General features: G+C 45.3%; 1 protein-coding gene across 1 annotated transcript in view; it reads right to left on the bottom strand.

Annotated features, from left to right (window-relative positions):
• Positions 1-603: 603 nt before the first annotated feature.
• Positions 604-25951, bottom strand: part of lamc1 (laminin, gamma 1) — an 80111-nt gene continuing 54763 nt past the window's right edge. The window contains exons 8-28 of the mRNA XM_030074826.1: positions 25752-25888; positions 24885-25007; positions 23475-23664; positions 22689-22801; positions 22340-22561; positions 20405-20593; positions 18921-19166; positions 18219-18372; positions 16535-16677; positions 15706-15884; positions 14706-14862; positions 14367-14572; positions 13435-13514; positions 12664-12801; positions 12141-12285; positions 10191-10340; positions 8878-8992; positions 7470-7669; positions 6473-6631; positions 5123-5222; positions 604-3323 (exon numbers count right to left, since the gene is read on the bottom strand). Coding sequence (XP_029930686.1) covers positions 3067-3323; positions 5123-5222; positions 6473-6631; positions 7470-7669; positions 8878-8992; positions 10191-10340; positions 12141-12285; positions 12664-12801; positions 13435-13514; positions 14367-14572; positions 14706-14862; positions 15706-15884; positions 16535-16677; positions 18219-18372; positions 18921-19166; positions 20405-20593; positions 22340-22561; positions 22689-22801; positions 23475-23664; positions 24885-25007; positions 25752-25888 — 3403 coding nt within the window. The 3' untranslated portion in view covers positions 604-3066. The remainder of the gene's footprint in view (positions 3324-5122; positions 5223-6472; positions 6632-7469; positions 7670-8877; positions 8993-10190; positions 10341-12140; positions 12286-12663; positions 12802-13434; positions 13515-14366; positions 14573-14705; positions 14863-15705; positions 15885-16534; positions 16678-18218; positions 18373-18920; positions 19167-20404; positions 20594-22339; positions 22562-22688; positions 22802-23474; positions 23665-24884; positions 25008-25751; positions 25889-25951) is intronic.

Raw genomic sequence — 25951 nt, 5'->3', positions numbered from 1 at the left:
GTCATTTGCAAGATGTACGGTTGTCATTCCTAAATAACCGTCATATCTCGTGCACCCCATTGTTGTCAGCGTAATCAACTTAGCTCAACACTTATAAATAAATGTGATTTCATTGCAAGATGTACGGTGTCATTCCTGAAGAGATTCGTATCACATCATTTACAAATTGTGTGTCAAATTATATGTTGATCACTGACAGATTATTTTAAAATCCTTAATAATGACGGTGGTGAGAAATAACCGCCGCGTCTCGAGCACCCGGTTGTTGTTGCCATGTGTTGTTGTGGTGTTTGGCACTGAATGAGTTAACCGTTGGTTTGACTCGCTGGCGCACAATGACTGATGGGTAATATCCATTGGCGAAGTGAGCAACTGTTGTTCACTTGTTCCCTGCACAGTTCACAGTGCACTCTAAATACTAAGTGTAAGTGCAGAAGTGCGCGATTTGAGACACACCAATCGGCTCCTGAGGATCCAGTCTGATGAGGCAGGAAGGTCAAACTGGTTTCCAGGTCTCCCAGCAGGACGGCCCAGAGCTTCAGCTTCAGGACAAATAAAGACCCGAGTCAGAAAATACACACACACACTGCCGACGTGTTCCTGTAATATTTTTGTTTTTATTATTCAAATGTTACGATTGGATTTACAGGCACATGGGGACAAGCGGGTCTCTTTCAGGTCCTCACAGGGAGGCTGAGCAGCACACAGTCCGACCGACCGCTGGGACATCATAACTTACAAATACTGTTTTATACATAACAAGTGTGTGTGAATGTGTGTGTGTGTGTGTGTGCTGCACAGCCCGGCACAGAGAGGCAGAGCAAAACGGCGCTGATCACCTGCTGCTCCGACGGGACAAAACCAAACCTCACCGCTTACTGACGCTCAGAAAATCACTTTTTTTTGTTTTTTAATATCGTGATAATTTCCTGTGAAATCGACCGCTTTAACCCTGAGCTCATCCACTGGATTTCTTTAGGATACTTGAGGAAAAAACTGATTATCAAATTAATTGTATAAAGGTACTGGAACATGAATTTAAAAAAAAAAAAAAAAAAAAAAAATCAGATATTAGCAGAAAATCTGTCCAAAGTGAAGAAAACCAGAGCCTGTGGAGAGACGTGGTAAACTATAAATTTATGATTATAAATGTGTATAAATAACAGTTCACTGTGTGTGTGTGTGTGTGTGTGTGTGTGTGTGTGTGTGTGTGTGTGTGTGTGTGTATTTTTGGTTTAGTGTCCTCTGCAGATGGATTATGTCATGACTGTATTTTTGGTTGTGAACTAAACGCTCTCTGATGTTTCGCATCATCACGTCCTTTAACTCTCCAGCCAATCAGCTTCCTCACAGCGAAGGTTTGTTCAGCCTCTGCATCCTGATTCGCTGCGTGAAGAAACGCAAACACAGAACCTGATTGGCTGGTGAGGTCGTGGACAAATGGAGGAGAGAAGCGGCTCGTCAGTGTTTCCTGTTGCTTTTTGTCCCGTCGGGCTTCCGTACTGGGATCAGCTGTGCGTCTGCCGGGACCAACGTGGAGCCTCGAGGGTTACCACGAGCGTGAGAAAAACAAAAAAACAAAAACAAGAAGAAGAGCGCGGGGGGGCGTGGCCGGGACGCCGTGACGGGATTACAACCTGCAGATTAATTAAAGGCACAGAACACGAATTCAAAAACGGTTAACTAGCGACTTGTGACCAAGCGGGCTATGTTCCTTGGAGTCGAGCGTATAAATTCAGTGATATGAAGGTGGTGAGGCGGGCGGTGGGAGGGGCTAGCCGGGGGGCGACGCCCACTTCTAAAAACAAGGTCCTGATTGGTGGAAGGGTCAAAGCTCAAAAAACAAAAACAAAAACAAAGTAAAGTAAGTCGTGACCACCCACAGAGAATCAACACAACACAAATGAAAACATGTGCGCCGCCACGAGGGGGCGACACTGAGCCATGTACACAAGCAAGCATATTATAATAATATACCACAGACGTTATCATAGATATTTATATATATATTACCTGGAGGTTTCAGTTGATTGTTTCGTGATAGAAGCTATGTGGCTGCTCGGCGGCGGGTCTTTATCTCATTTTATTTCTCTCTTTTTTTCTTTTTTTTTTTTTGAAATCAGCCAGTCCTGAATCATTTACGCATATATTTACACAAATAACAAATTCCTCACTCTATGTCATAATAAAAAACATTCACACAAAAATATAACATTTGAAATAATTATTAGCACCAGTGTATCAGATAAAATTCTCGCTACGCAAAATGTACAAAGTTGCATAGTGTCGGGTCGAGCCTGGGAGAAAATGTTAATGTGTGACGGCGAGAAAAACAACAACAAACAAACAAACAAACAAACACCTGTGACAAGCAGCAGCTTCAGGAGACAGGACCAAAACATGAAAAAAAAAAAAAAAAAAAAAAATCAGTACATGTCATGATGTGTGAGGCCCTGCAGGGGGAGCTCCAAACAACACGGCACCGCGACTTTACTGGACCAGAGAAGAAGAAGAAGCTGAAATACTGTCGGAGTGGAAAACACTTTTCCTGTTGGGAGAGAGAGAGAGAGAGAGAGAGAGAGAGAGAGAGAGGGATGGTAGAGCGAGGATTCCTTCACTGCGTGGTTTTGTGGTTTCTGAGTCCCGGGGCATGATGGGAAGGCAGATCAGACAGGAAGCAGCTCTCCTGGCGGCTCCGGAGGACGAGGCGCAGTCACGACGGCTTCTCTGCACCGGCGGCGGGAACGCGGCTCCGCTCAGTTCAGGCCGCGAGCGCCGCGCCGCCGCCGCCGTCGAAAAACTCACACAACAGAGAAAAAAAAAAACAAAACCAAAAAAAAAAAAAAAACAAACAAAAAAAAAAAGCAGCTGCTTCTCTTTGTTTTGTTAAAAAGCGTGAATGTGGCCTGAAACGTCGGCTTCTCTCTGGAAAAGATAAAAAAGACAAACAGAAGAATCCAAAGAAAAAAGGTTTAAAAAACTGTTTTGGTAAAAAGGCGGCACGTTGGTTTTTTCTGCCAGAGTGTTAGAAGTGAGGGGGGGAGTGGGGGGGGGGCGGCGGCGGCGTTAGGGCCTCTCGAGCGACGGCGTGTTGAAGCAGCCGTCGGGTAACGTGTTCTTGATGTCGTTGAGGTTGGCGATGTCGGCACGGATCTCGCGGATCTGCCGGTCGTAGTCGCCGATCATCTCCTCCTGGCTCTTGGCCACGTCGTTGAGCTCGGCCAGCTTCCTGTCCAGCTCGCCGGCCGCCATCTGGCCCTTGGCGCGCTGCAGGGACCTGTCGATCTCGTTCAGCTTGCTCAGGTCCACCTTGTCGATGTTGCCTGGACCAACGAGAGAAGAGCGTCAGCTGACAGAGAGCTGGAAGATCCCAGCCGTCTGAACGGCACTCAAACGCAACACGCAGACCTGCTGCTGACCCGGATCCATAAACTGCTTCTGATTCTGATCGCCATGGCGACAGCCGTGGCGTTCCCCGATGTTGCCGCGACGGCAGGAGGAGCTCGTTTGAGACGTAAACAAACTCCTCTGCCGACACGGCGACACCGGGGAACGCCACGGCTGTTGCCATGGCAACGAGAACCGGGGAATACGCTGTTTCAAATATTCTCATTGGAAGCAGATGTGCACAAGTATCGCAATTTATACAGATCAATAAGTGCTTCAGTTTTCACATTTTTACAGAACAGTGCACTCTAACAACAAACAAAGAAGACAAAAACAAACAAACAAACAAAAGAAGGGGGGTGGGGGGGTGTTAATCAGTACACAGTATGACTAGGAAGCTTTATGGATCTTTTCAATTTGTGTGTTGTTCTAGCCCTCCTGTTCTGTTCAAATGTTACTAACATCCCTTATGTTTGGGGTCAATTTGACCCCAGCAGTTTAAACCTCAACAAAATTATTATAATTAAAATTGTTACCAAAGTTTATGTGTCAGGTACTTTATGTTTCTTTGTTGACGACCTAAATAGTCCTTTAAATAAAACATAACCCCACCCACCCCCCCACCCCCACCTATACATCCAGTTTTCCTATTACGCCACTATGGAAAAATATGCAAATCACCATAAAATCTCACTGATTGACCTAAAATTGGAAAGAAATATATTTTTGGTGTTTTAATGGTTTTATATTATTTCTAAGAACAGATTTTTGTTATTTATAACATTTGGAAAGAAAATCAATTTCTATTATCAAGGATAGTAACATGTTTTATGTTCGGGGTCAATTTGACCCCAGGAAAAAGAAACACAACTTTTGAGTGAGTAACCCAATGTAGGCCTGCAAGAGAAATGATTTAGAAGGCTGCTGTGCAAGCTTCTATATGTTTGCTCCTCCCCCATGTGGTGGGAACTATCAATGTCCTTGTGGGAACCATATTTCCCCACCCTCACAGCGCGGGAAATATCAAAGTTCTTGTAGGTATTATGTTTTCCCCTCCCCAATATCTCCCCCCATATCCACCCATGTCAGTGGTTCCCGTACTACTTCAGGTATGGTTATGTTAGGTTAGGGCCCTAAAGCAGAGGGAAGTTTTTTGAAGATTATCATAATTGCATGTTACAGTGACCTCATTTTCATCCAAAACAACCAAAAAAAAAATTGTGTAAAACGGTGTTTTATACAGCTAAAACAGCCTGGGGTCATATTGACCCCAAACACCACCGATGCGTACAAAATGCGTACAGGACACTGAAAACATATCATGTGAATTTCATGTTTACCCGGTAGTATCCACTAAATTAGGAAAAGTCATAAAATATGAAGCAAAAAAAATGATGTTGAGTATGTATTTAGAGACGTTAAAAACTGAATGGGGTCAAATTGACCCCAAACATAATAGGAGGGCTAGAAATGAAATAAATGGTTTCAGTTTGTTTCTGCCTGTCTGTCAGTGTGATGGATCAGTCAGCTGGGAGAGCCACAGCAGACTCGATGAGCCCACGAGAGGCCAAACGCAGGGCCTCTACAGTGACATCATCATGTTAAGCTCCGCCCCAACATCCTGTCCTAACAGGAAATACATCAAACGATCCCAAAGTGAGTTTCACTGTAACAGACCCCACCTGGTGTGTGTGTGTGTGTGTGTGTGTGTGTGTGTGTGTGTGTGTGTGTGTACCCAGCTGGCCCAGCAGCGTGCTGATGGTGTTCAGCACGGTCTTGACGGCGCTCTTGGCCTTGCGTGCGTTGTCCTCCGCCTCCTTGGCGTTGGCCGACGCCTGCGGACGAGTCAAAGGTTACTGAGGGTCAGGCTGGGCCTAAAGGTCAAAGGTCACCAGTATTCCAGTAATTTTAGGCCAAAATTGGGGTCAACCTAGGACAAATTGCAAGAGAAGCAAACTCAACTGATTCTGTATCCTCAGTTTATCCTGAGTGAGGGGGAAAAAGTCCCAAGGAATCCCATTGGTGGAGAGTTTTGAAAATCACCTCTTTATGACCACATATTACCAAAAAACACTGTTTTTAACACACAGGGGAAAGGGGTTCAACATTTTACTGTCAGATATCACTATAAAAATTCACAAGATGATTACACACACAAAGACAAGAAAAAAAGTCAATTACAGGTTCTTTGAATTATTCTGTTTACACATGCATATCACACATTATCTGATTTGATATGTGCTAATAAGGAATATAAGGAATAAATGCCAGAAGAGACATTTAAACAGTGAATTAAAAGGTTACTATAGTAACCTTTTAATTCACTGTTATGTATTATCCTTTTATATAGGTTTTTGAACCTCTTTCCCCTGTGTGTTAAAAACAGTGTTTTTTGGTAATATGTGGTCCTAAATAGGTGATTTTCAAAACTTTCCACCAATGGGATTTCTTGGGACTTTTTTCCCCTCACTCAGGACATACTGAGGATACAAAATCAGTTGAGTTTGTTTCTCTTGCAATTTGTCCTGGGGTTTTTCATAAAACGACTGGACTACAGGTGTATTCATGTATCTGTTGATCTGTTCATCCTGCTGTCCCGTCGCTGTGGGACGTTCTGCCTCCTTCAGGCTTTTACATTTGAAAAATCAAAACTCCTGAGTGCGGTTGTGTTTGTGGTGATAAATAATGATCACATTATTCCTTATTGATGCTGCTTTCTTTATCGAGGCTCCTAAGTGTCTGGACCCTGAGTCCTGCTCTGTGATTGGTCTAAAATATCACATGACGGGCTTCTACATTTTATTTTCCTCCAGCTCCCTGTTCTATTTTCTTTTCATAATCTGGTTTTTATTTTTCATCACCAGGTTCAGGGTGAGCGAGCTGCTGTTTGGTTTGGCTCCATCACAGCTGCCTCTGTGGCCATGAGGCGCCCCCTGCTGGTGAGGAGTGGAACTAATCACAGCAAAAGACCCTCAGCGGTAAACAGGAGTTTACGTGCAGCCTGTTCTCTGACTCGGCAGTTAAGTGCATGACTCGGCAGTTAAGTGCATGACTCGGCAGTTTTGTGCATGACTCGGCGTCTCACCATCCCGGCCATCATCATGTCCTGGTCGGCCTCGGCCTTCTTGCGGGCCAGCTGATCCTCGGCGGCGCTCAGCTGGTCCATCATGCTGTTCACGTCTCCGTCCAGCTTCTCGGTGTCCTCGAAGGCCTTCTCCGCGTCCTGCTTGGTCTGAGCCGAGCCCTGAGGAGAGAGACGGACCGGGGTCAGAGGTCAGAGGTCAGAACAAACGATACGAAATGTGACAGGAAACGGTGCTGTCAGAATGATGCGGTTAAAAAAAATATCATAATGCGATTAAATTTGCAGATATTCTGATTGTGAGATGATTCATGGTTTTAACAGGAATGATCACTTGTGCATGACAAGTTTAATTTTCACTGAAAAGCTGTTTTAATGATGGTTGCTGTTGTTGATGCACCGATCCACTTTCTTCAGTTCTGATCCCGTTCAGACTGCTGGGCAGACACCAGAGCTCTTCTGTCTTTCTTCTTCTTCTTCTTCTCATTATCATCATTATTATTACGGCTGTTGTCGGTGTTATGTGTGAGGTTACATGAGGTCGAGGTAAACCAAACAAAACTTTGTGTGAAAAGAGCAGGAATGTGTAAATGTGCTCTGGAAAGTCCTCTCATGTTAAAGCACAGCGACGCGTCCTCACATCCACTTTAAGTGTCATTCTGATGCAGATCCATCAAAACAAAACACTGCTCCGCAAGTTAAAAACACTTTAAAGAGAACAGTGCAATGATTAACATTTCAAACTGTCCGTTTAAAATTAAGACACTATAATAAAACTACAAGATGATGCAGTATTAAGAGATAAATCAATATTCCATAAATAGTTACTGCCAGTGAGCAGACTTGGTTCATGTGTTTATAATGTGGCTGCAGTACCGGCACCCACCACTGTGGCGCTGTACCGTCATCAGCACAGTGCATCTGGACGGCACGGCAGAAGAAGAAACCCTCCGTGTTCACCAGCTGACACACTGCAGGGTGTGTGTGTGTGTGTGTGTACCTTTTGCACGGCGCTGGCGATCTTCTCCGCCTCCTCCGCCTTGGCCTTGGCCTCCCGGGCGTCCGCCGTGGCGTTGCCCAGCGCCGCCTCCGCCTGCCTCGTCTTCTCGTTGGCCTCGTTGATGGTGGCGTTGATGGCCGGGATCTTCTTCAGGGCTTCCTCCGCCGCCGTTTTGTTGTCGTTCACCCGCCGGTCGAAGTCTGGAGGGAGAAGAAGAAGAAGAACGAGACGACAGAGACGAATTACAGAGAGGACTGTGGTCACCACAGAAGAAGAAGACAGAGAGGACTGTGGTCACCACTCTCACCACTCTCTCTTCCCACTCTCCACTGTTTCTGCAGCTCTACCCAGGTGTCATAAATCACCTCTCAGCTCACCTCTCCAATCAATGCAGACAGCCGTTCAGACAACCAATTAACAACCAATTAACTTCTCATAAACACCTGTTTTCAAATAAAGCTATAAGTAAATGAATTATAAATTAACCATAAATAATTTTGGCCTCAACACAGACAGACAATCAGGCAGGCAGACAGGCAAGCAGACAGGCAGACAGGTAAACAGACAGACAGGCAGGCAGACAGACAGGCAAGCAGACAGGCAGACAGGTAAACAGACAGACAGGCAGGCAGGTAAGCAGACAGGCAGACAGGTAGATAGACAGGCAGGCAGACAGACAGACAGGCAAGCAGACAGACAGAGAGACAGAAAGGTATGCAGACAGAGAGGTATGCAGACAGGCAGGCAGACAGACAGGCAGACAGGTAAGCAGACAGGCAGACAGACAGGCGGGCAGACAGACAGACAGACAGACAGGCAGATAGGCAGGTAAACAGACAGACAGACAGGCAGGCAGACAGACAGACAGGTAAACAGACAGACAGGCAGATAGGTAGACAGACAGACAGGTAAACAGACAGACAGACAAGCAGACAGACAGGCAGATAGGCAGACAGACAGGCAGACAGACAGGTAAACAGACAGACAGACAGACAGGTAAACAGACAGACAGACAGACAGGTAAACAAACAGACAGACAGACAGGTAAGCAGGCAGACAGACAGACAGGTAAGCAGGCAGACAGACAGGTAAACAGACAGACAGGCAGACAGACAGGTAAGCAGACAGACAGGCAGACAGACAGGCAAACAGGTAAACAGACAGGTGAGCAGACAGACAGACAGGTAAGCAGGCAGACAGACAGGTAAACAGACAGACAGGCAGACAGACAGGTAAGCAGACAGACAGGCAGACAGACAGGTAAGCAGGCAGACAGGCAGACAGACAGGCAAACAGGTAAACAGACAGGTGAGCAGACAGACAGAAAGGTGAGCAGACAGGCAGACAGACAGGTAAGCAGACAGACAGGTAAACAGGTAAACAGACAGGTGAGCAGACAGACAGGTACCTCTCAGGTTGGTCAGGATGTCCTCTGCCTCTCTGAAAGTGGCTCTTCCTCTCTTAGCAGCTTCTTCAGCCTGAGCTTTGGCTGCATCAGCCCGGGCCAGCAGCTGGTCTGCAGTCTGCACACACACACACACACACACACACACACACACACACACACACAGGAAGCAGATGTTTCAGACGAGGTGTGTGTGTGTTGTTTCTTTCTGTCTGCGTTTACATGCTCGCCGTATTCCTGTATTACTCAGAACATCCTCAATACTGTCATGTAAACACACCGAACCAGATTCAGGTCATAATCTGGATCAGACCGCTGGCATGGGCCTGTTCCAGCCGGAATACTGAAACACGGGAACACGCCAAGGAACATGTAAACACAACATTCCATATTAACACCTTATTCAGAATATGACCTTAACCAGAATACTGACCTGAATCAGAATGTGGTGTGCAGGTAAACGGAGTCAGTGACAGACTGAAGTGAAGACCCTGCAGACTCAACCGACCCATGTGGCCTGTAACTATGATGGCTGAGTCTACATGGTTCTCATCGCACGTATTCCATATTTTTGGCCCGTTGAGTCTACATGGTCCTCGCCGCAGTCTGTCACGGTGCAGCTTTTATTGTGAAATTTGGAAATGACTAAAAGTAGAAGCAACAAAGCAGGAGCTTCTCTGACTGAGCTTTTATTGTGAAAGTGGAACCTTTCACAATAAACTCTGTCACTGATCATGTGTTCTGTGTGATGGATGTGATTTAAAATGCAGTGAAAACAAAAGTCCAGCAGAAATGGACTGAAGGAAAAGTCAAAGCACTGATTTTAAATAAAAGCAGCTTCATCACAGGGACATGAGGAACCTGCAGTGACCTCAGCACGACTCATTACACTTTATTTCTTATACAAATATGGCCTAATATAAAGAGACGATATCCATTCAGGGTCAGTACAGCAACATAAAAATATAATCATCAAGTAAAAAATAATAAAAAATAAACATGTTCTGTGTTTTTTTCCATCTGTAATGGACACGAGGTCATGTGAGAGCTCATAACTTTCGTTTGTGCCCAAAAATGAATGAGCATCTCTGTCCTCTGAGCTGTAAACACGTCACGTGTGTGTGTGTGTGTGTGTGTGCGTGTGTGTAAGACGGAATGCAGCAGCTGCGTCTCATCAGGATGAACAACAGATTATATTTAGTCTGCAGCTTGTTAGTCACATTTCTCGTTTCACACACATAATGAAGCTAAAGTTAGCCTGGCACACACACACACACACACACACACACACACACGGGGTGGGGCGGGGCGGGTACCTGCTGCTCGGAGCGGCCCTTGTCCAGCAGCTTGCGGACGTCCTGCTCCTTGGCCTTCAGGTCGTCCCTCAGGTCGTTGTACTCCTTCTCCGTCTTGTCGATGAGCTTGTCCAGGTCGGCCGCCTCCCTCTTGATCTTACCAGCTTCATCCTGAGAGACAGAGCAGAGACGCAAAACACCGTGAAGACACAGACATGAAGACACAGACGTGAAGACACAGACACAAAGACAGACATGAAGACACGAAGACACAGACACGAAGACACAGACGTGAAGACACAGACATGAAGACACAGACACGAAGACACAGACGTGAAGACATGAAGACACAGACGTGAAGACAGACATGAAGACACAGACACAAAGACACAGACGTGAAGACACGAAGACGAAGACACAGACACGAAGACACAGACACAAAGACACAGACGTGAAGACATGAAGACACAGACATGAAGACACAGACGTGAAGACATGAAGACACAGACATGAAGACACAGACACGAAGACATGAAGACACAGACACGAAGACACAGACGTGAAGACACGAAGACACAGACATGAAGACACAGACACAAAGACACAGACGTGAAGACACGAAGACGAAGACACAGACACGAAGACACAGACGTGAAGACATGAAGACGAAGACACAGACACGAAGACACAGACGTGAAGACATGAAGACACAGACATGAAGACACAGACACGAAGACACAGACACGAAGACACAGACACGAAGACATGAAGACACAGACACGAAGACACAGACACGAAGACACAGACACGAAGACATGAAGACACAGACACGAAGACACAGACACGAAGACACAGACACGAAGACATGAAGACACAGACACGAAGACACAGACACGAAGACACAGACACGAAGACATGAAGACACAGACACGAAGACATGAAGACACAGACACGAAGACACAGACACGAAGACACAGACGTGAAGACATGAAGACACAGACATGAAGACACAGACACGAAGACACAGACGTGAAGACATGAAGACACAGACACGAAGACACAGACACGAAGACACAGACGTGAAGACATGAAGACACAGACACGAAGACACAGACACGAAGACATGAAGACACAGACACGAAGACATGAAGACACAGACACGAAGACACAGACACGAAGACACAGACACGAAGACATGAAGACACAGACGTGCAAAAACGCAAAATGTCACCAAGATTATTTGTCTTATTCCTAGTCAAAATATCTCATTACACTTAAAATAAGACATGATCACCTCAGAAGTAACTTGTTTTTAGACAATTTACTTGAAACAAGTGAAAATTTGCTTGTTTCATTGGCAAAATTTGCCAGAGGAAAAAGTGAAAATTCACTTGAAATAAGTGAAAATTAGCTAGAAACAAGAAACAAATTTTGCCAATGAAACAAGCAAATTTTCACTGGGAGGTGATCAGAGTCCAGAGTGACGTCTTCACACGTCCTCCTCAGTCGGACCTGCGGCCAAACAACCCAAAGTTTTAATCTTATAAAGAAATGAACGCAGGAAAGGAAGATTTCCACCTGAAAAATGATTCAGGAGCCATTTTCCCCTCACGCTCTGGGTTGAGTCTGAGGTCGCCGGCTGGTTTTTAATCTCCAACATCTTCACTCATTTTTAATCTGCTGACGGCTGCATTCTGCTCTTCTCTGGTTTGATTCATTTCCTCTTTAACGTCTTAATTTCTTAATACTCCATTTTGTCTTTTTTTTCAACGTGTTTTCAGTTTTAGCTTTGGCTTTTATGTGTTGCTGCTTTAATCGCGTACGTGTGCTGTAAATCCTTCTGCTACGATCATGAAGCTCTCTGTTGGTTTTAAAAGTCTGTATAAACAAAAGTGACTGTGTGAGCAGTGATGGAGGTGAAACGCTGCGGTGGTGTGTGTGTGTGTGTGTGTGTGTGTGTGTGTGTCGGACCTCCAGGGCCTTGGTGTCGAAGGGCGGCAGGCTGGTGAGGTTGGCGAAGATCTTGAGCGCCTTGCTGCCGGCCTCCTCGGCCTCAGCGTGCACCTTGTTGGCCTGTTTCTCCAGGTTCTTGGCCAGATCCTTCGCCTCGTTGTACCTGCACACACACACACACACACACACACACACACACACACACACACACGTTTACACACACCTGTGACTGTCTTTTTGAAAGGAATCAAGTGAGCAAGAAAACTAAAATCCTAAAATTAGTGAAATACGACCTGAAAATGAGTGAAAACCTTATTAAAACTTACAAGAAAACTTAATTTAGAATGATTCAAATGACATATTTTTCATTATATATGATTCCTTGAGTTTAATCAGTTAAAATGAATTAAAACTATTCTTCATTTTGCTGAGGACCCTCTGGAAGACCCTCAAAGACCCTCTGGGGGCCGAGGGCCTCTGCTTTAAAAAGCACCGAGCTGATATCGCTCTGGATGCCGGCGCAGGAAGCGGCGTGACGTACTTCCTGTTGAGCTCGTCGATGTCGCGGCTGGTCTTGCCCTCCCCGTCCAGAGTCTTCATCAGCAGGTTGAAGGCCTTGGTCGACGTGTCGTTGGCGTCCTTGGCGATCTTCTCGATCTGGTCGGCGTCCATCTTGTGCCTGAGGGGGAGGAGCCGGGACAGGTGAGGCTTTGGAGACCGCTGCTGCTTTAAGAGCACTGCTTACTTTGTCCTGCTTTATTGTGTTTTTAGGCTGTATAATATTATATTAATCTATCTATCTTTCTATTTACTTACTTAATCTGAAGTGGAGCTCTGTCAGTAAAATAATCTGTATAAGTTCACCATTTTTTTTACATATTTATTTACTGTTTTAGTCTTTTTTTGGTCTAAATATAAATCCCTGCCTTCCAGCAGCTTCTTAGATCCACTGCAGGGACAGAGTACCTTCTTAAAGTGGGAAGCTTGGGCCTGTAAATGGGACCAGTCGGGGGTAAAGGGGTGACTGGGGTGGGATTTGCTGTGCTGTGTATTTCTCTCGACAAGTTGAAAATTTACTAAAAATATTCTTGAGGAAGTTAAAATGATATCTAACATAAATATTCAGCCCTGACTTTTTAAAAAACAACAGCAAAACGTTCTGGGACGGGGTTCGGTGTGGACTGGGATGGGTTCGGTGTGGACTGGGACAGGTTTGGTGAGGACTGGGATGGGTTCGGTGTGGACTGGGACAGGTTTGGTGAGGACTGGGACGGGGTTCGGTGTGGACGGTTCGGTGCGGGTGGTGTCGTACTTGTCGGCCAGGGTGCGAGCCTCCTCGGCCAGCAGGGTCATGTTGTTGGGGTCTCCGGAGCCGCTGGGCGCCTTGATGTCCTGCAACCAGACACAAGAAAGTCAGGAGCTGCAGTCAGTCTGAAGGTTTGGTCTGTTCCCTACAGCTCCTCCACATTTTACACATCAACAAACCATTTATCAAACCCTGCAGGAACTCATGATTTCACAACGTACAGTCAAAATGTGAGTTTCCCTAAAGGACCACGGCTCGCTTTGGGACGAGATCAGCAGGAACGTTCCTGAGATAAAAGACTCGGGGAGGTGAGGGGAACCTGCTTTGTCTCCGTCAGGATCCATTTCCAGTCAGTTCCTGCATTCACATTCTCTCCTCTGCATTGATTTGCTGCATTTATTTACAGGGTATCCACAAAGTCTCTACAATTTAAAAAATCTGTTACAAAAGCAGTTGATGAGATATGTTAATCAGATTTGTTGTGTACTCAGTGGTTATCAAAGTTTTTTAAGTTTTTTAACATTTGTGAATTTCAGCAAAAGATCACTGATTGATGAGGCTCTGCTGCAGCGAACATGGCAAGAAATCCAGTCCCGTCTTGATGTGCCTCCTGCAGCTAATGTTCCCCATATAGAGGTGGATTAAATGAGGCAAAACACTTCAATATCTACTCCTCATTTTGTAATAATTTCCACAGATTTGTCTATTCATTTACTTTTGTAATAATTAAATTTGTTAAATCGTAAAGAGACTTTATGGACCCCCTGTATGATTCATAAATCAATTCAGAGGTGAAAGGGTGAGCACAGGAACTGGCTTCTTTCTTTGGAAATGGACATGGACACTGAACGTGCAGGTGTTTTACTGAGGGAAGACTGAGCTGAGCTGATGCTAAAACAAAATGTTGGACTGAGTGTTGTTGTCTCTCTCAGACGTACCACTTTCCCGATGGCGTCCTTGGCCTTGTCCAGCTCCTGCCTCGCCCTCTCGATCAGGCTCTCGGCGTCGCGGACTCGGTGGCGGGCGCGGTCGGCCTGGGCGCCCGTCTCGTCCACGGTGCCGCGGATGTTCTGCAGCCGGTTCCACTGCGTGGTCAGAGTGCTGTTGATGACGTTCAGACGCTCCAGCAGGCCCTTGTCCACGTCTGCGAGAGGTCAGAGGTCACAGGAAGTCAGAGCCTGGTTTGGGGCAGGGTGTGGGGGCAGGGTGTGGGATCAGGGTGGGGTCAGGGTGTGGGATCAGGGTGGGGTTAGGGTGGGGGGTCAGGGTGGGGTTACCTTTGCTGGTCTGGGCCTCCTCCAGCAGGTCCATGATGGCTCTCTCGGCCTCCTTGAGCCGGTCCTCGAAGGCCTTGTCGCTGACCGTCTCCTGGCTGGAGCCCAGGTTGTCGATCAGAGTCTGCAGGTCGTGCAGCTTCTGGCGCTGCTGGTTCACCTGCAACACACACAAAATTAAACAAGAGCTTGAAGCCTTTAGTGAAACACAAACCTTCTTATCCAGTTAAACTGAAGCAATGGAATCCCCACATTAACCCTAACCCTAACCTAACCCTAACACGACCAGTTCCACTTACAGGAAACCAGGTCACACTCACTGGTCTGACCCACTGACTGTTACTGGAGTTACATTTCAGCCCCTGAACCCCCCTGGATGGACGTCACGTGTTGTGTTTACATGCTCGTGAAAGGCGTCTGAACGCAGGGAAACATGAGGGGGAAAGGCCAGGAGCAACTCAGCAAGAGATGACCCAAACAACAAATTAGTAAAAACATTACAACAAAATGAAATTAGTTAAATAATAATAATAATAATAATAATAATAATAATAATAATAATAAAAATAAAAAAGAGAGAGACAGAAAATTTCAAAATTAAAAAAAAAGAAAAGAAAATTATAAAAAAGGGGGAAAAAAGGTGTGGAAAAATCTATTAATAAGTATTATATTAATGTTACAGGGAAAACATGTTTTTTTTTTTGCAAATTTTCAAGGTCATTTTCTTATTTTTTAATGCTGAATGTCTGTTTTTTGGTTACTTAATTTCAGCTCATTTCCTTGTTTTTTTTCCTCTCAAATTTTTGGGACATTTTACTGTAATTTTTTTTTGTGTCATTTCTTGTTAAGCTGCTGACGGCCTTTTTTCCCGTGATTTTCAAAGAAATCCAATGAAGCTTCTCAGTTTTCAGAGGCGCCTCTTCTAAATAAATAAATCAGAGTTAGGAGCACGGTGCTCTCCCGGGGCGTCCTGGCAGCGGCGGCGGCGGCGGCGGCGGCTCACCTTGTCGCGGACGAGGCTGTAGCAGGACGGGCACTGCTGGCAGCCCGGCGTCGAGCGGTTGTAGAAGTAGTTCTCCTCACACATGTCGCAGCGGGCGCCCACGAAGCCCGGCCGGCACTCGCAGCGCCCGTCCTCCTTACACTGGGCTGACTGGGAGCCCTCGGGGTCGCAGTCGCACGCTGAGGGTCAGAGGTCACACACAGGTCAGGACACAGGAAGTGACAACACACCTCCTCCTCCTCCTCCTCCTTCTTCTTCTACTGTCACAGTTTAGTCGCTCGACCAGATTCAACAGCAGCAGAAGAAGAAGCGTACGGTCACAATGAAACAGCGTTTTGAAAGGAGCTTCTGCCCTTAAAGGAGCATTACACACAAACTGCACTGAGGTGAGGACTGTTTAGACTCAACCGATACCGATAACTGCAAAATTTGATGGTTGAGTCTAAATAGTCCTCACTTCAATTGACCCTAAATAATCTGAGTGTTTACTGTTAAACATTTCTGCATTTATTATTGATTTATAAGTCCTTTATTATCAAGGAGGAGCTGTATTTGTTAAGTTAATAGTAAAACTTAAATGAAAATTAAACAAAGTAAAATGAAAACAACTTCAGTTAGGTTGGAATGTGTGTGTGTGTTTGTGTGTGTGTGTGTATTCTAGTATTCAGCATTTATTTCAAACCTATCCAAACCAGTTATACATACAACACAACAAATCCAGGACAAGACATCACCACAACAGACAACAAGACAATAAATTGATCAGATGATAATACAAATATTACACGAAAGGAGTAAGGAGTGTGTGTGTGTGTGTGTTGGTCCTCACGTTTGCATCCTGACGAGCTGAAGCCGAAGAAGTTGAGCTCGCAGCGCTCGCAGTGCTGCCCCGTGACGCCCGGCTGGCACTCACACTGCCCGCTGATGATGTCACACTGCCCGTTGGTCGAGCCAATGGGATTACAGTTACACCTGTGGAGCCAGGTGAGGCCGAGACAGGAGACAACAGGAAGTCAGACTTCAACACTGAATTAATTACTTTACACCAATTTATATCTCAGGGAGTTTCAAACTTTTTCATGTTATGATTTCTTTCATAAAAAGAAAAAAAAAAGTGACAAAATGCCCCTAAAAACTGTGAGACAAAAAAATTAAACAGACAAAAAAATAAAAAAATAAAGTAAAATAAAATATTGCTTATCATAAAAGCAAATTAAAAACAATTTTCTGAACAATTGGACAAAAAAAAGACCTTTGGGGGTCAAACCGCTGGCTCATCACATCATGTATCAAACTTTATTAGAGCATTCAAAAAACCCAAAGGAAAAGACGCAGCTCGGCTCCAAACGCCTCACGCTGCTGCTGGAGGCCAAAGCTCCACTCCTCCTCTTTTCTTTGTCTTCCACTCGCAAACAGATTCAGGCTTAACGACTGAAACAACCTCATGGGATGCCTTGAAATTAAAAAAATAAAAATAACAATCAAGTCCTTCAGGTGTGCACAGTCCTCTGCTGTATTTCTGAATGAGATGAGGGAATCTAAGCCTGTTTTCCAGGGGATGTTCAGGTCACTTTTCCTTCAGGCTGCAGTTCAAACCAGCAGCTGACAGAGTTCGACCTGCTCAGGTTCAGCTCTGCCTTCAGCTCTGCCTCACTCATTACTTCACCGGTTGCTCTCTAATTAGCCGCCGATCTCTTCCTGGGAAACCAGGTGTGTCCGGCTCCGCAGCCAATCACAGCGCGGCGTTCAAAATCTCTTCCCAGCTCCAAAAAATTCCAGACGCCTCACACGACTTCATTCATCAGAGCAGTTTAGGTTTTGGTTTGGTGTTCAGGCTGAGGAGTGTATTTCAGCCTGCAGCTAACAGCTCCACATGTACACACACACACACACACACACACACACACACACACACACACACACACACAGCTGCCCCGTTCACACTACACATACACATATTTAGCATTTCCTAACCTGAGATGAGATAAAACAGGATCCCTGAACTTTGTAACTTTCACACTGCCCTGTGCAATCCTATAGGGCTTTTATTGTGAAAGATGTTCAGGTACGTGTTGTGTAACTCAGTGACTTGCATGGCTCTCATAGGTCCTGCTGCCATTTTGTGACGCACTTCGTTACGACTACGACTGAAATCGAACAACAAAGTGATGAATATTGTTGGATTTATTACATTAAAGCGAAGGAAAAGAATATTTCATTTTCCTCCAAACGGCAACAAAAGGCTACCTGCCAATCAGCATCGAGTACAGGTGATGCTGACGGGACGCAGGTGAGTCGTGATGAGTTCTTTAGTTCGCTCACAAAAATTAAATGTGAAACCAAAAGTAACCGGGTCAAATGTCAACAACGTGACACAAACATGAACCTTGGTTTGGACTTTCAGGTGTGAAAAGAGTCTAACACAGACCACAGTTAGACAGGGCTGACACACACACACACACACACACACACACACACACACACACACACACACACAGGTGGTGCTTGCTGACCTCTGGCAGCCGGTGCCGCTGTGCAGGTTGTAGAAGCCGGGCTCGCAGGCGCTGCAGTCGCGCTCGGTGACGTGAGGGAGGCACTGGCACTGTCCCGTCACCTGGGAGCAGCCCGTCTGCTGGCCCACCGTCCCGAACGGAGAGCAGGAGCACGCTGCGGGACGGCAACGGAAACACACACATCACAACACACACACAGGTATGTTCACGTCACAACACTCTTATCAGGCTGCATTCAGATACACTGTTTTTTTCTGATCTGCTATAATCTTTAGGAATTAGGATTAACACACACACTGCTACATAATAACTAATAAAACCAAAATAATGAAACTGTTTTACTCTTTTTCAAAATGATATCAGTCTTAAATAAGTAGAGTTAAAAAAAAGCTTTAAACCCCACAGTCATGTAGCCATACAGATGCAGTTTAAACAAGTATAAACCAGTATGAAACAAATATAAACCAGCTGGTGTAAAACCAATAAAAACAAGTGTAAAACAAGTTGAAAACAGTGTAAACCTGTATGAACCAGTATAAACCAGTGTAAGCCTGTATGAACCAGTATAAACCAGTATAAAACCAGTATATATCAGTATAAAATGAGTAGAAACCAGTATAAATCAGAATAAAACCACTATAAACCAGTGTAAACCAGTATAAACCTTTATGAACCAGTATGAACCAGTGCAGTGTGTCTTACGTTTGCACTTCTCGGCCGGGTTGCTGGCGAGGGCGTTGCCGTAGAAACCGTCCTTGCAGCGGTCGCAGAAGAAGCCGTCGGTGTTGTAGATGCACTTGAGGCACTCCCCGGTCTCGCGGTCGCAGTTCCCCACGGCGTTGGGGTCGATGTTGTCGCTGCACTTGCAGGCCCTGCAGGCTCGGACCGGCCCGCTCTGACCCAGCGGGTCGCCGAAGAAGCCGTCGTCACACAGCTCGCAGCGCTTCCCTGCACACAGGACCACAGAGAGGGTCATATGGAATCAGGTGATTTTGAACCCCAGAAGCTGGAGTTCAGCAGGGGAATCTGGGCATCATCTGGGAAAAATGAGCGGCTGAGAAAGCAAAAATACAGCGGTGGAAAAAAGTTTTGGGACCCCCTTAAAATCTGACACCATCTCACAATCTCAAATATTATCATGAAATATTTGTGGAAAAATCTTTCTTGTGTTTCAAAAGGCATGGCTGCATTAGACAGATACAAACAAATACAAATGATATTTTTTTGTTTATTGTTCCCAAGAAAAACTAGTCAAACTAAATAGTTGACAGTGTAATCTTTATCTTCAGGCGTGTTTCCTGCGTTAGGTTCCTTGTTTTAGCCATTTTTGTGTCTGAAGAACTTTCAGATGTGCTGCTTTATATAGACACCAAGCTTGGCCACACAAATTGGCTCTTTGAAGAAAAAGAACCACCTTCATCACTGCTACCAAAATGAGCCAATACTCCAAATTTCTTGTGTATTTTTATGGAAGCAATCAATTTGAAGTTTTGAATGGCTTTTTAGGATTTGTTTAGTATTTTGGCTGTGACTGGACTAAAAGAAATTGCACTTGAAGACCTGAGAGTGATTTGTTAATGCAATATTTCACAAATGCATGGGGTGTCCCAAAACTTTTTTCCACCACTGTACTTAGCAGCCCACCAGACCACATTCTGTCGACCCAGTTTTTATTGTTGCCTCCCAGTCGGCACTATAATGTGCCAAAGAGCAAAACTAATCAATATGCAAAGTTTTTTTTATTCCATCTGCTAGTAAGCTTTTAAACACAGACCCAATTCTTTTTAGATTATCTATTTTTTTAGGATTTTTTTAAATTTCCTTTTTATTTTTTATGAACTTATTTATGGATTATTTATTGGTTCCTAATTTCTTATTGTCCACATGTTTTCTTAATGTCTCCTTACCTGATCTGACTATTGATTGTTGACTGACTGGAGCCTCAGTGGTGATCAAGAGCCAATATTCAAAGCTTTGCAAAATGTTCTTTTTTCCACTTCTGCGCTTTCAATTCTCTCTCTGTCTCTCTCTCTGTCTCTCTCTCTGTCTCTCTCTCTCTCATTAAATTAATGTAAAATCAAAGCGTGCCCGTCCCTTAAATGATAACTGAATAATGATAACAGTAGACGTCCTGCAGCCAGGTGGAGACACCACCTGGGGGTGGGGCTGGGCGTCCCGTGTGGTACCTGTGGTCCCGGCAGGGCAGTTGGTGCAGACCACCTCTCTGGTTTTGGGGACGACGGCGCAGGTGGCGCCGGCGGGACAGGGGCAGGGCTGGCAGTCGGCCGGCGTGCCCTGAGTGGAGTCGCCATAGAAACCGTCCTGACAGCGCTCGCAGCTCAGGCCCGCCGTGTTGTGCTGGCAGTCACACGCTCCTGCACACGCACACACACACACACACACACACACACACACACACACACACAGACTAAGATGAGAGCAGGGCAACACAACAACCTGCAGGACGGGGCCTGGGGATTTTGATTTTTCAGGGTCAATAACGATTATTAGTAATCCAGGATACTGATGACTCATATTCAGAGCCGATCTACATTTGTGATAATCTGAATCAAAATTTACAGCACCAGAAACACCAAATACTAAATAAAAAAATCTACATAAGAAAATGATTAAAGTGATATATATGTTAAGGGTCAGATTGCCTGATGCTGGATCAGATTTCTTGTTTAAATGCTTGTGAAAGGCGTCTGGACGCAGCCTCATAAAACTAAATAAAACTGAATCAAGTTGGAAAATAAATCCTGTTCTATTCCTTGAATGCGAGCCACTTGTTCCCTGATAATCCCTGACTGTTCACTTCTGAAAAATCCCAGAATATTCCAGGACTTCCAGCAGCTCCATGCACAGCGCACCTGTAAGTTCACTACCTCGGTGTAAAAATCAATATTTAGTTGTAGCTTTACATGTGATTTCATTTTTTCCCTTTGTTTCTCTTCATTCTGAAGTGGCTATGACTTTCTGTGGATTAATTAGTTTATTTTGTATGTCATCTGAACAAATGCATATCATTCTTGTCTTTCTTCTTTGAAACCAGAATTAAAATCCAGTAAATCTGCAGTCTGTCCAGGTGCCTTTTCACCTGACATCTTCACGATTCCTCTTCTTTGTGTTTTACTGCTGTTTCTCTGTCCCACTCTGTCTTCATTCAATGTGAAGATAAGAGCCACAGACAACATAAATCTTTGCTGTACATCTCAGAGTTTTTATCATCAATCTCAAAATGAGAAAATCCTAAAAACTCCACCTTAACAGCTTCAGCAGCAACACTAATGTGCTAATATAAAGACACTGAGAGGAGTGTGACTGCAGTGCCGCCTGCAGCCAGCGGGAGGCGCCGTCTGACTGACGATGCTCAGAATGTGAAGCTTCAGATTTAAACTGTGAACCCCAGGAGTGGGCACTAGAGCTTTTATTGTGAAAGGTTTTATTTCACCATCTGAACAAAATTCACTTCAGTTCTTTTTATTTTTCACTGTCGTTACTTTGAGCCTCGGATCCTGCTGAGCTCAGCTTCTGACATTTTGGAGTGGACAGGACAGGTGTGTGTTGTCAGGCGGACAGGTGTGTGTTCTCAGGTGGACAGGTGTGTGTTGGTGGGTGGACAGGTGTGTGTTGTCAAGTGGACAGGTGGACAGGTGTGTGTTGTCAAGTGGACAGGTGTGTGTTGTCAAGTGGACAGGTGGACAGGTGTGTGTTGTCAAGTGGACAGGTGGACAGATGTGTATTGTCGGGTGGACAGGTGTGTGTTGTCGGGCAGACAGATGTGTGTTGTCAGGCGGACAGGTGTGTGTTGTCAGGTGGACAGGTGTGTGTTGTCAAGTGGACAGGTGGACAGGTGGACAGATGTGTATTGTCGGGTGGACAGGTGTGTGTTGTCGGGCAGACAGGTGTGTATTGGCGGGTGGACAGGTGTGTGTTGTCGGGCGGACAGGTGTGTGTTGGCGGGTGGACAGGTGTGTGTTGTCAGGCGGACAGGTGTGTGTTGTCAGGCGGACAGGTGTGTGTTGGCGGGTGGACAGGTGTGTGTTGTCAGGCAGACAGGTGTGTGTTGTCAGGCAGACAGGTGTGTGTTGTCAGGCAGACAGGTGTGTGTGGCTGACCTGTGGCGGGGTGGCAGGTCTCGCTGTGCCCGTTGCAGTTGCAGGGCTCACAGGGGCTGAAGGCTCCCAGCTCGGGACGGGAGCGCCGGTATCCCAGAGTGCACTGCTCGCAGTGTTGCCCCTGGTAACCCTGCGGGCAGGTGCACTGCTCCACCCATCGGGCCGGAGCGCCGGGGCCCCGCCTTGCCGTCACCAAGGAGACGTCGTCAAGGTATCCAGCACCTGGGGGAAAACATTTCATTAAAATCCTATTTGGGAATTTCACATGAACAGTGTGTGTGTGTGTGTGTGTGCGTGTGTGTCAGTGTGTGTGTCTGTGTGTGTGTGTGTGTGTGTGTGTGTTGCGTACTCCTCTCGCTGTAGGTGCCGCGGATCTTAATGGCCGTCAGGTTGTGGAGAAGTTTCTGGAAATCGGAGTGACTGATGGTCGGACGCCAGGGGTAGTCAGTGCTGTCATGGAGCCTGGAGACCAACCAGATTAACAGATTATCACCAACAACTAGTCCAATTAAAACCAGATTAACAGGTTATCACCAACTACTAGTCCAACTAAAACCAGACTAACAGGTTATCATCAACAACTAGTCCAACTAAAACCAGATTAACAGATTATCACCAGCACCTGGCCAAACTAAAACATGATTAACACATTAATCCCATCTTTAAATCTTAACTAAAACCAGATTAACAGATTATCACCAACAACTAGTCCAACTAAAACCAGATTAACAGATTACTACCAACAACTAGTCCAACTAAAACCAGATTAACAGATTATCACCAACAACTAGTCCAACTAAAACCATATTAACAGATTACTACCAACAACTAGTCCAACTAAAATCAGATTGACAGATTATCATCAACAACTAGTCCAACTAAAACCAGATTACCAGCCTACCAACAACTAGTCCAACTAATACCAGATTAACAGATTATCACCAACAACTGGCCAAACTAAAACAAGATTAACACATTAGTCCCCGCCTTATATTTTAACTAAAACCAGATTAACAGATTATCCCCAGCAATTACAGTAAACCCATGACCAGGAAACCCACACAGTTCACAATAATCTCTGGTGGGGAAACTGAATCCCCGGACTTGTTGGATTACGTGTCGGGTGATAATCTACCTGAAGACGTAGGTCTGCCTGGTCTCGCTGGGGTAGGCGTTGCCCTGGGCGATGAGCGGCACGGCGACGCGCAGGCCGCCGCCCTCCAGCACCAGGTCCTCGGCGGACAGGCGGGTGTCGCGGCGGTCCACCCTGAAGCTCAGGCTCAGGTTCTGGCTGTAGCTCAGGATCTGGTTCCCCAGGAACTTCTCTGAGGAACAAGCAGAACCAGGGAGACCGTCACGCTGCTGCACGGATTAAAAACCCTTCTCCTCTGCCCTGATGGGACCTGGATTACATTATTTTAGGATTATTTGTGCACGACCGTCTTCATATTGATTTTTGTGTTGTTTCTTGAATCGTTCTTTCTGCACTTTGGCGTTCTGATTCTGTTTTGTCTCAGGTCACACAGGTAAGGAGGCGCTCCAGGTTAATTTATTTGTCACAGAGGAGCCCCATTAGAGACCCCATGACGTAGACTCTTACTTTGTTGATTTGCTGTATTTCCTGTTGAAACAGGAAGTGTGGGCGGGACGCGGCACAGGGAAGCTTCATTCACAGGTGCAAACCAACAGGATCTCAGTTTGATAGAGAAAGACACTTTTATTTTGAAGGGACAGGTGGATGAGAGAGGATGTTTACAGATTTGTGAGGGTTTTTATTGGCTGAGATTTTAATCTACAGCCACAGGATGATGATGTCACTGTTTAAGATGCAGTAGAGGTCATGTGAGGAGACTTTAATAATATTATCAATTAACATGCAGAGCAGCTGACATGGAGAAACCACCTCACTGCTGCTCCGGGGCTTTTCACACTTTAACGTGACGCCGCCCTGCTGCCGCTCTGCCTGCCACACTCACTTCACCTGGGATTAACTACTACTTTATTACTGTATGAAAACGTCTGTCAGACTATGACCTTTGACCTCTGCAACAGGCATCATCCCAGGATCCCTGCATCAAACTAAATCTCTATCTTTTGTATTGACTGTCTGAAACCTGGATGGACGTCGGGTTTCTTGTGTTTAAATGTTTGTGAAACTTGAATAAATTGGCCTGTTTTCATCTAAAAACACGGAAAAAGAAAAGACACTGAGCCACTTAGCCAAACATTTACAAGGAATCAGTAGAAAATTAACAGAAAATGACCTGAAAAGAAAGAAAGACAGAAAAGGACGTCCAGATGTTAATTTTAAGGCTTTTTGTTGCTCAGCTTCACATCATTTCCATGTTTTTTGTTTTTTTTTTATTGTAACTTTTTATTAATTTCTGGCTTTATTCAGGTCATTTCTTGTTAAGATGCTCCTCTCTGTTTTTCCCATGTTTCTAAAAAAAAAACCAAAAACAAATGAATCTGATCAGGTTTCAAAGGGTTAAACCACGGCTGTGTGTGTGTGTGTGTGTGTGTGTGTGTGTGTGTGTGTGTGTACCTGGAGCGATGAAGTACATGGGGAAGTAGTCGTCAGAGATGAGGGAGATCTCCTGCCCGCTGGGCGACCACTGGACCGCCACGCTGGAGCCGTCCCGCTGCTGCCCGGTCCACTGCTCGTCATCTGACACACACACACACACACACACACACATAAATCAGGTCAATCAATAAATCATTAATCAATAATAAAAGTGCTGTGAAGACAAACACTTGAACAGTCTAATATTTATCAGATTATCATCAGATTATCATGTTTGGGTTATGGGAAAACTCAGTCAATCTGAATATTGTTTACAAACCAGCGCTACAGCGCAGGTAGATGATGCCTTCAGATGCAGCTGGGAGTGTTGTAATTATAGGTTAATAAAGATGAAATATACAATAAAGTTGTAAATTCATGGCAAAGCCAAATGTTATGTAGACATTCTCAGTCTTTAAATGTTTGGTGCCGACGATGTTTTTTTTTTACACAGGAAACAAAACATAATCTACAAAACTGAAAATTTTGTCTTTCCGCTGCTGTTACACGAGAAAAATGGGTTTTGTTTCAGGGTTGGTTTTATTATTTCTGACTAAAACGTAAAATACACAACCAAGTGTTTATCAGGCTGCAAAAATCCAGAACTACAAGCTTGTGAGGAGCACCTGAAGGCAGCATGACAACAGCCAAACAGCCCGTAAGACAAAAAGTTCCCTCTCAGTTCACTCGACTGTTAATAAGAAACATCTTTCTTTGCATGGTGTTTATTTATTTAAGTGTCTGACTGGCCCAGACTCCTGGTTAATTCACTGGAAGTCTGTAATTTATTTAATCCCGTCTGAACTCTGCAGTTTCAGAGTTGACGCCGGTGGTGTGTTCAGGTACCTCTGTCGAAAGTGGAGCTGATGGTGTGCACGCTGTAGCCGTCGGCGCTGTCGCACACAGACGAGTGCTGGAAGCAGAAGCAGGGGGTGCAGCCCTGAGGGTTGTTGGGGTCCAGGTTGAAATATCCCAGCTTACACCTGGACAGCGAACACAACACGAGATGTTCAACACCAACATGAGCTCACCTGCAGCTTCTCACC

Source organism: Myripristis murdjan, chromosome 17, assembly GCF_902150065.1.
Source record: "Myripristis murdjan chromosome 17, fMyrMur1.1, whole genome shotgun sequence".
Classification (NCBI taxonomy): domain Eukaryota; kingdom Metazoa; phylum Chordata; class Actinopteri; order Holocentriformes; family Holocentridae; genus Myripristis; species Myripristis murdjan.
Note: the sequence above shows the minus strand (reverse complement) of the source record. Positions and strands in the feature narration are given on the sequence as shown.